At 36.4% G+C, this 9,704-nt stretch overlaps 2 protein-coding genes across 2 annotated transcripts; one reads left to right on the top strand and one right to left on the bottom strand.

Annotated features, from left to right (window-relative positions):
• The first annotated feature begins 212 nt into the window (after positions 1 to 212).
• On the top strand, positions 213 to 1,845 carry LOC136231839 (cytochrome P450 94B3). Its single transcript, XM_066020811.1, has one exon. It carries the CDS (start codon positions 213 to 215, stop codon positions 1,743 to 1,745), a length of 1,533 nt encoding a protein of 510 aa, XP_065876883.1. The 3' UTR covers positions 1,746 to 1,845.
• An 836-nt stretch (positions 1,846 to 2,681) lies between these two features.
• Positions 2,682 to 9,553, bottom strand: LOC136232016 (ATPase family AAA domain-containing protein FIGL1). The gene is made up of 13 exons (XM_066021051.1): positions 9,032 to 9,553; positions 8,272 to 8,410; positions 7,626 to 8,015; positions 6,753 to 6,985; positions 6,171 to 6,298; positions 5,951 to 6,069; positions 5,779 to 5,871; positions 4,922 to 5,023; positions 4,661 to 4,763; positions 3,588 to 3,671; positions 3,413 to 3,508; positions 3,133 to 3,260; positions 2,682 to 3,021 (listed from the first exon to the last, which is right to left on the bottom strand). Exons 1-13 carry the CDS (start codon positions 9,295 to 9,297, stop codon positions 2,920 to 2,922), a joined length of 1,983 nt encoding a protein of 660 aa, XP_065877123.1. The 5' UTR covers positions 9,298 to 9,553; the 3' UTR covers positions 2,682 to 2,919.
• Between the last annotated feature and the right edge of the window lie 151 nt (positions 9,554 to 9,704).

Genomic DNA, 9,704 nt, shown 5'->3' with positions numbered 1-9,704 from the left:
TCAGCAGCTCCTCTTTTAGTTTAATAAATAAAATTAAAATAAAAATAATTCTGAAGCTAGACATCTGTATATAAATGCCCAATGCTCAGTCACCACTTGATCAGATTTGTTGGAAACATTTGCCTTTTTCCTGTTTTAAAAAAGGACGTTTAGTTATGCAAAACACAGTTATAGAGTCACCTTTCCCCCATTTGTTTAATCTGCATGTGAAGATGGTAACTTTGGGGTCTCTGTTTCAATGGCACTTCTTATCTTTCATTTTGATAAGTATATTACTCTTCTGCTTTCTCAATATAATCATAAGCAAATTCCGGCTAGTAAATTCCGGCAATAATGGGCCGCCAACCCATCCAATAATTGGATGCTTAATTTCATTCTACAAAAATCAAACCCGTCTTTTAGATTGGTATACTGAACTTCTCACTAAATCAGCAACCAAGACGATTGTGATTCAAAGGCTTGGCGCAAGAAGAACCATTGTCACAGCTAACCCAGCAAATGTTGAATATATGCTCAAAACAAACTTTAGCAACTTCCCCAAAGGTAAACCTTTTACTGAGATTCTTGGTGATTTTCTTGGCTCTGGCATATTCAACGCTGATGGGGAGCTTTGGCATACTCAAAGAAAGTTAGCCAGCCATGAATTTAAAGCCAAATCGCTCAAGGAGTTTTTCCTTACCACATTAGAGGAGGAAGTAGTCAAGGGATTGTTGCCAGTTTTGGAGTCATTGGCAGAGAAACAAGAGGTGGTTGACTTGCAAGAGCTGCTAAGACGGCTAGCATTTAACATGATCTGTAAGGTCTCATTGGGGATTGATCGATGTAGCTTAGATCCTTCTCTACCAGCCCCACCTCTGGCAACAGCTTTTGATATGGCGTCAATGATATGTGCTAGACGAGCTGCTGCCCCATTGTTTGTGGTCTGGAAGATCAAGAGATGGCTTGGAGTTGGATCTGAGAGACGGCTTAAAGATGCTGTTGAAAGAGTTCGTAATTATGTTGCTGAGATTATTGGTAACAGGAGGATTATGTTAGAAGAAAGAGCTGAAAATGAGAGTGAAGATCTCCTCTCTCGGCTCATATTGGCTGGACATGAAGAGAAGGTGATAAGTGATATGGTCATTAGTTTTATGATAGCAGGAAGAGACACAACTTCGGCTGCAATGACATGGCTCTTTTGGTTGATATCCTGTTATCCAGAGATAGAGAAAGAGGTAGTGAAAGAGACTATATTTAGAACTACAACAAAGATAGATTATGATTCGTTGAAGACGTTGAAATTGCTCAAGGCATGCCTCTATGAGTCAATGAGACTCTACCCACCTGTAGCCTGGGATTCAAAGCATGCCCTTGTCCATGACGTGTTGCCGGATAATACTACTGTCCGGCCAGGAGATAGGGTCACTTACTTCCCCTATGGGATGGGGCGAATGGAACAACTTTGGGGCAAGGACCGGCTACAGTTCAAACCGGACCGGTGGTTTCTTGAACACAAGAGAAGAAGCTCGTTGAGGAAGGTATGTCCTTACAAATTTCCCATCTTCCAGGCTGGTCCTAGGGAGTGCCTTGGTAAGCAGATGGCCTTTATTCAGATGAAATACGTGGTTGCTTCCGTTATCAGGCAGTTTGAACTCAAACCCGTGAGTTCAGACAAGCCAATATTCGTGCCATACTTGACGGCTCACATGGCCGGCGGGTTGAAGGTTTTGGTCCGAAGGAGGGCGGAGTCAGATAAGCACGATTGACCGACTAAATTAGTGAGTCAATGATTCATATTTAAGATTTAATTGAACTGCAACATGTCATTGTTTGCCATTATTAGAATCCCAATAGTAAATTATATCAGTGTACAATATAATATATAATATAAACATAAACCAGATAATCATAATCACACAAAAATTAAACGTCACGCGATCGTCTGTAGGAAAATGGCTGTGCTTGCGAAAACATGCTACAGATTTTAAAATTTGGTCCCAGTCACACGGGTGAGTAGAACTAATCGACTACCAATCGTGGATATCTCAAGGGGAGATATCGAAGCTAATTAATATTTGTTTTCATTCAAACTCATCGACTACCAATCGTGGTTGTTTGTCAACCACTTCTTGAGGCATAAAATAAGTTTAATATAAACCATCAATCCACTTCTCAGAGTGAACTAGAATTAGTTTAAAGTGATATGATTAATCTTTGTGTATTAAATGGTACAGTAAAATGAAAAATTTATCCAAATTAAAGTGTATCAATCTAAGTAAATTTAAGAGGTTAATAGTGTCGAAGATTAATATAAGATATATGATTGAGCCTTATCTATTAGTTCGAGCTTTTAGTTCAATCGGTTCCATGATATAATATCAGAGCCTCTAGGACCAAACGGTTAAGTGTTCGAGTTCCGGCAACCTCATTAATTTGTGGATTTAAAAACACATGGCGGGATGGGCCTGTGTTGTGCACGCTGCAAGCCCAATGGGCATTTGTGTGTAGGGTGTGTCGGAGATTAATATAAGATATATGATTGAGCCTTAACTAAGATATATGATTGAGCCTTAACTATTAGTTAAGGCTCAATCATATATCTTATATTAATTTCCGACAAATAGATCATTTTAAAAAAAGTTCAAAGAGAACAATAAATTACTTCAAAAAAATTTGGAACTAACAAGACATCTCTAAAATAATCCAGGAATCAATTAGATTATTTGACCTCTAATAAAACAAAATCCTGCAAACTCCTATTTCTATTCTCTTTAATTATATCCTAATTCCTTATTTCACAAAAGAAAACAGAATCAATATTTCACAAGAAATCTTATGTGCAGTAGTAAAAAAAGTTAGAGGTAATTAGCACAAAAATCAATAGGAATCAATCAAGGGTGTATTCTCTCTTCCTTTTTCCCTACAACGATTTAGGCTAATCTAAAGTGAGAGGCTTCCGAATTGTTTGTTCCATTCATCATATGTACCCAGTTCACTCAAAGATACAGAGGGTCTCACTTCTTGCAGAGCCATTTCGAAGTCCTAAAGAAAGGAAGCAAGTTCACTATAAATAATGTGTTGAATGGTACTTAATTAATTGATATGCATCTGTGTTTATGTGCAAGTAAAATCATGCATGTTTACTATTGTTACCTGAAGGTTAACTGGCCTCATATCCTCCTTTTTTAGCTTGGTAATCTCTATACCTTGCTTAAGAGCTTCTCTCAATGGACCCATACATGCGTCTTTAACTAAGTTTTTCATGTCAGATCCCGAATATCCTACAAAAGGAAATATGAAGTAAAAAATTACATGAACAAAATTCAGACATCATTTCAAGTAAACTTTCAAAACCAATTAGGAAGATTTAGTTCAAAATATGATGGAAAAACTTCTGCATTCGATTTAGCTCTCAAATATAAGAACTAGATACCTTCAGTCAGATTGCATATGGTATCGATGTCCTCTTCTGACAGCTTGAATAGACCATCCTTCTGTAGAAGATTACGTATGATCCAGGCTCGTGCTTCTTCAATAAGGGGATGTTAGCCACTTTATTTGTTATTCAATTAAATAATTTACAAAGTAAAAAAGAATGTAAATTACACCTGTTGAAGGCAAGGGGATATAAAGTCTTTTGGTAAGTCGTCTCCTTGCTGCTTCATCGAGTTCTTGGGGTCGATTTGTTGCTCCTGGATCCAATCAAATGACAATGCAATTGCTTTAAGCATAGACATAGAAGTATGATTGAATCTGAAAGAGAAAAACAATACAAAAGAAAAGAAAAGAACTGCAGCAGAAGCCTAAAATGAAACAGGTAAATTAATGAACAGAAAAAGAAATAATGGGTTCAAAGAGTAAGGATGATTCTGATTCAACCGAATCCAATTGTTTATCTTATTGTTAAGGCATGTCAAGCGAAAAATGCTTGATCGAAAACTAACATATGATAAAAAGGAAACTTGGCTGCAAAGTAAATTTGTTTTCTATAATGGTACTTTTAGTTCTGTACTTATTAGATCCAAAGATAACCTTAGTGCAAAACAAGTAATGTAAGCGCCTGAAAAGTTCAACCATCACACATGAGATATTATTCACTGATCATTCAGAATTCCAGTCCTATTGATTTTAATTGTGTATGTATAATACCATTACTATATAAAGATAATACTCTAGGAGTGAAAAGGTGAATCTGGGGCAACCTAATTTACCATTTCAGAAGGTAAGTACTTAATATTTGATAGGCAAGACCAAAATAAATTCAAAACTTCTCGCCAATTACGAGTTCAAAAGATTCTTTTTAATGTTATCATCAATTATGTCTTGATCTTTGACATTTTATCAGTTTCAGCAACATTAACTAACAGATATATCTTTGCAGCATAAAACAACAAAAAGAAACTAATATTTCTGTTTTTTTTTTTTTTTTTTGGTAATAGACGAAGGCAAAAGCCCACTAATATTTCTATTTGAATGAGCAATAAAATGGACTTTTTTTCTATTATGTTGCCAAACGTGACGAATAAATCGTAAGTTAAAAATTAAGATAACATCCAACTAAAATCATTACTGTGCAAAGGTTTGTATTGTTTAGTTAATAAACGTATTTGATATTAGAAAGTATCAACTTCACTCGGGTAAATGAAATATAATGTCTTCAATTCAATGCTTTAACTATTACCTACTAGTAGAATTTGCTCACTCCCACTGTCAAAGCCTTCCATTTCAATCAGGAACTGTGTTTTGAGTCGCCTGCTTGATTCATGCTCACCTTCTGACTTGCGCTGCAAACACAGAATTGAGAGCTATATCTATGTGCAAATACTAACTGACTATCCTTCTAAAGTTCAAAAATGAGCCCATATACGGTTTCTGGGAACTCAATGAGACAATGAATAGTGCCAGCAACCAGCATAAGACATAAGGTCAGAACATGCTTTACCTGAGATAGGAGTGAATCTATTTCATCAACAAAAATTACAGCAGGCTGACGACAACTGGCAACACCAAATAGGGCTCTCACTAACTTTTCACCTTCACCAATCTACACACAATGTCATTGCAAAATGTTGACACTTCCATAAGTTGTGATATCACATACAAAAAAAGAGTCTGCATCACTGTCTCACATTAATTTCCTTATTAAGGTTTTTTTCTGATACACCATCATGTAAGCTATAAATCATGGGGACCAACTGAGAAAAGCAGGGGGAATCAGAATCTAGGTGAAGTTTGGAGGTAAATAAGACATGATGAGTGAATGCCCTTACTAGAAAGTCAAAATGGGATCACCTTTGATCTTTCAATATTATAAAAGCACCAGCAATTTTCTATTCCATTGCTTCACATCTTTACTCAAAACTCTCTTAACACACAATGCTAAGTAGTATAGATGGGGTGAGATGATAGAGTAAAGTTGAAGAAACATAATGCCTATGGCACTTGAAAAAAGGAATCTATCATCTTGCAGGAGACATTGACCTTTTTTTCTGAAAAGCAAAAGAGAACAGGACAATCTCATCAATTTTGTTGCAATCCCTCTGACTGCCAAGTTTTACTTTAGTTGGATCCCTACCAGAATCAAGGTCGTTACTTTTTTACATAACATAGTCACCTTTTGCAGTGCTAGAAGGACTGTAAAGAAAATGCAGGAATTAAGGAATAAACCTAATCAAATTATCTGCAATCCATCTCAACTATTCGTATTCGACCAATTTTGTTAACATTTGTTTCAAAAAACAATAACTCGATCAGTGAACCACCAAACAAGATGGAGAAAATTAGCACAAATGGACGTACCCACTTGCTTGTTAATGAGCTGGCAGATATGTAGAAAAATGTTGCTTTGGCCTCTCCAGCAATAGCTTTCCCTATCATTGTTTTTCCTGTTCCCTAAAATATGAGAGGTACTGAAATGAAATTGATATATTTTAGGATTGAGCTCCATATCTTATTCGGACTCAGGACATACCGGCGGACCAAAAAGAAGAAGACCTCTTCCTGGAGAACGGCAACCCTTAAATATGTCAGGACGTAATAAGGGCCATATGACCATCTCAGTTACACATTTTTTAGCATGCTCCAACCCAGCTGCAACATCATCAGGCAAGTGTCTAAAATTAGGATGCCAACTAAAAGAAATTGCAATAGTAAATGGAAACCATTAAGAAGTTTTCAGTATTTTATGGTACCAATATCATCCCATCGGACATTAGGATCACGATCCATTATCTCATTACTAACATGCTCAATTAGGCAAGGTTCCAAATTTCTCAGTTTTTCAGGAAGCTCGCCATCAGGACCACAAAGCATCTCCATACTAAGAGAAAAGAGAAAGATGGTTAACAATAATACTATGTAATGTCTTTATTCATCAATGTTAAACCAGTCAGAACTACAAGAAAAGGGGTGATGCAGCTATTGACAGCAGGATCTCAACAGTGTCAATGTCAATCATTTAGTCCAGTCCAGTCCACTATGGAAAAGAAGTGTAAAACTTTCTTCTTCGGAAGGTCTTCATTACAGATGTATTGATGCAAGCTAACTTCACTTTGACTGTGGATATTGCATATACATGTTTGGTGCAGATAAACATGATGAAACTCCATTATACAACTCAAATTATGACTAAATCCAGATTCCAGAGACATTTGGATAGTGTCATCTTTTTCTTCTTCCAAATACTATTACTTATACATCCTGTTGCATGCTGTGCTAAGAAGTTTTGTGAACTTTATTTCAATTCAGATACCATGAAACTAGAATGGAGTTACCATTTCCTTGTTGAGTCATCTGATGCAGCTCCACTGTTTCCTGTAACTTTTGCAGTCATGTTCCCATTGTTGCCTCCATTAGATTTTATAGGGGGGACAAAATTGCCACGAACGCCAGATCGTGAATACCCATATGGTCTCACCCCATAACCCCTGTTTATGTTATCATTTTGCAGGGAGGAAGATGTACTTGGCGACCTCACCAATCCTCGCTTTTGCTTTGCATCCATTTCCTGTGCCAAAACATAGAGATCACACTATGTGGATGAAAGCAATAGGAATAAAAAAGATGACAGAAAGAAAGATTGGAGAGGTAGAGGGGAATGTGCTGAACTTTTTAAATCAATGACCTAAAAGTTATTTCCAGGAAAAGACTATTTGACCATTACTCAAATTGACACTGTGATATGCTTCTGTTTTAGCTAGTAAAGTACAACTAACCATCATTCCCTCTCTCAAAGGATTATGTTGTCTAATTAATCAAACTCACAGAAATATATCAAGAAAATCCATTATATTTATTTTCAGTTTTCCTAAAATCATCTCCAATCTCCCCTTTCCTAGAAAATTTGGAGATCCTATTCTCACGTTTGGTTGCCTTGATGATGTTCACACTGTATTTAAATTTTGTGCCGCACAATACCATCATGAAAAAAATAAAGCATGAAAACTAAAAGTTTATGTATTAGGGTTATAAAAAAGTAGACCGTTAACGTTACTCAGATAGGATTAGTGTTCATTGTATAATGCTAATTCGATCTTTTTCTAGATAGGTGTCTATGAAGATGTAGACCATACATATATTGCATGAGCATAAGTTAAATATGTAGATAAATGATGGCGTAATTTGATCTTCAAGAACTAAATAAGTACCAATTTTGCTCTTGCAGTTACAAATCCATTGCCAGAACCATTGGTATTAGCATCTTCGTTGCTTGACGGTGACCTCAAACTGTCAATTCTAGGACTACTGATTTCCTCATGTGTACGTTTTGATACCAAAATAGTTCCAGAACTTCTTTCACTCTCTTCATTTTTCACATGATCAGCGAGATTATGACTCTTAGGATGGTTGTGATGTGAATCAGCCATTTCTACAATCATACAGTCATTAGAAACGTTACTTCTTTTGGACTTCAAAGAACTCTTATGTGAACCAGCGTATGCCTTCATCATGTTGCTCCCATACAAGGATGTCAACTTTGCTTGTGTAATTAACTTTGATGGCTTGTTTCTCAACTCCTTCCTAGCCAGTTCATCTCCCTGAGAATAAGAAGTTATGTTAATGCTCCTTGACCAAATCATCTAGAATATAACATCTTTTGTCTGCATCTAAATGGAGCAGAAAACAAACAACTTCATCAGAAACCAAATAACAAACTTCAGTCCTACTTGTATATACTATGAAAACACCAAAGAAAATTGTAAAAATGAATTACGACAAAAACAAATGAATGAAGCTGCTGAACAGAATGAATGGAACTAGAGAGCACAAAAGAAAATCTGGTTCACTCCATACCATTCCATTTGAAGTCTTTATATCATATTTCTGAAGGAGAGCACGGAAATACTTGGACTGCTTAATCTTCTCAATATCAAAATCTCCTTTCTTGCTAAAAACATGACCAGGATCTCTTCCTGCTTGTTCAAATGCTCGGCTATACAAACATGGAGCACAAATTAACACCACAATGAAATCAAAGAGTAAATATAATCAGGAAGAAAAACTATCATCAGTAAATTGAATAATTGTCTTGCAAGGATGCTCTAGTTTAGTTACAGAAGTTCAAACTAACTGGATAAACAAGTGACAGATATTTTGTGCACTCTCACTCACTCAGTGAACTTGCATCTCATCATCCTTGTATTTCAATAAACTGGAAAACAAATATTCTGCTTCAAATCTTCTAAAAGCATCTGATGCAAATTTAGGCCCCAAATTTTACCAGCCCGATATCCTTATCACGATGCCGTTCCTAATCATCTATAGGGGATGTACTCCCCTGCATTAGGATTTGTTTACTCACAGAGTTATTACGACACAGAACATTTATATATTATATCCATATCATCACGTCTAGGTTTCTAATGGATATAAGGCCACATTAGTACTCAAAAGTTTAGAACTAGCATAAACCAAGACTTAATTGCAAAATATCCAAGGAAATTCCATTCAGTAACCTCAGCAGTTCATAAAACCACAAAACCCTAACAATGAACTTCAGGGGAAAAAATTAGGAGAAATAAAAATCATCTCTAGATGTTGATATAATATATACCGATCCGAGTCAGGAGCTAAAGATTGACGAGCTTTGTCGAGCTTGGAAATGGCTTCACGGCGGATAGGTCGAGTGAGTGCCTCATCAAGGTCGGTGTGAGAATGCGAGTCAAGGAAGCCGATGAGACGAAGTCCAAGGACGTGAGCAGTGGAGAAATCGCGCCTCTCGAGAGCCAGATCGATCCCGAACTGGAGCGAATGAAGTCGTTTTAGTTTTTCGTCAACCTGTTTTCTCCAACTAATTGAAGAATCCTTGGAATCCTCCATTTTTGGTTCCGCGGAAGCAGAAGATACAGAAGTTTCTTTTCCTTGCTAGGAAAACAGAGGTAAAGCTCAAACACTAACAGAATTCAATTCAAACACACGATTCTCAGACAAATAGAGTGAACAGTAACAGAAAATTTTGCTACTACTAATCAATCCTACTGCTAAAGGCTACAGTGCAGAAACAGAAAAACTTCGAGACATGACTGGAATGATTACAGATTCCCGCCATTTCTTTTGGCTTCAAGAAATAAGAACTTTAGGGCCCTTTGCATTATTTACTAAAGCAAGCATTTTTCCTAGAAACTTGAAGGCCCATTCCATTATTGAACTAGCCCAGGTAGCCTTAAAACTTTAAAAAGTCCTAATTAAGATTATAAACTAAAATATATATATATATATATATATAT

The sequence above is a fragment of the Euphorbia lathyris genome, chromosome 6 (assembly GCF_963576675.1).
Source record: "Euphorbia lathyris chromosome 6, ddEupLath1.1, whole genome shotgun sequence".
NCBI lineage: Eukaryota > Viridiplantae > Streptophyta > Magnoliopsida > Malpighiales > Euphorbiaceae > Euphorbia > Euphorbia lathyris.
This window is presented reverse-complemented; position numbering and strand designations above follow the sequence as displayed.

Coding starts and splice junctions, on each gene's coding strand:
- LOC136232016 (XM_066021051.1), bottom strand. CDS start 9,297: ATGGAGGATTCCAAGGATTCTTCAATTAGTTGGAGAAAACAGGTTGAC. Junction 4,764..4,921: donor TAGATTCACTCCTATCTCAG/GTAAAGCATGTT, acceptor CTGTGTTTGCAG/CGCAAGTCAGAAGGTGAGCA. Junction 3,022..3,132: donor TGAGGCCAGTTAACCTTCAG/GTAACAATAGTA, acceptor TCCTTTCTTTAG/GACTTCGAAATGGCTCTGCA.
- LOC136231839 (XM_066020811.1), top strand. CDS start 213: ATGGTAACTTTGGGGTCTCTGTTTCAATGGCACTTCTTATCTTTCATT.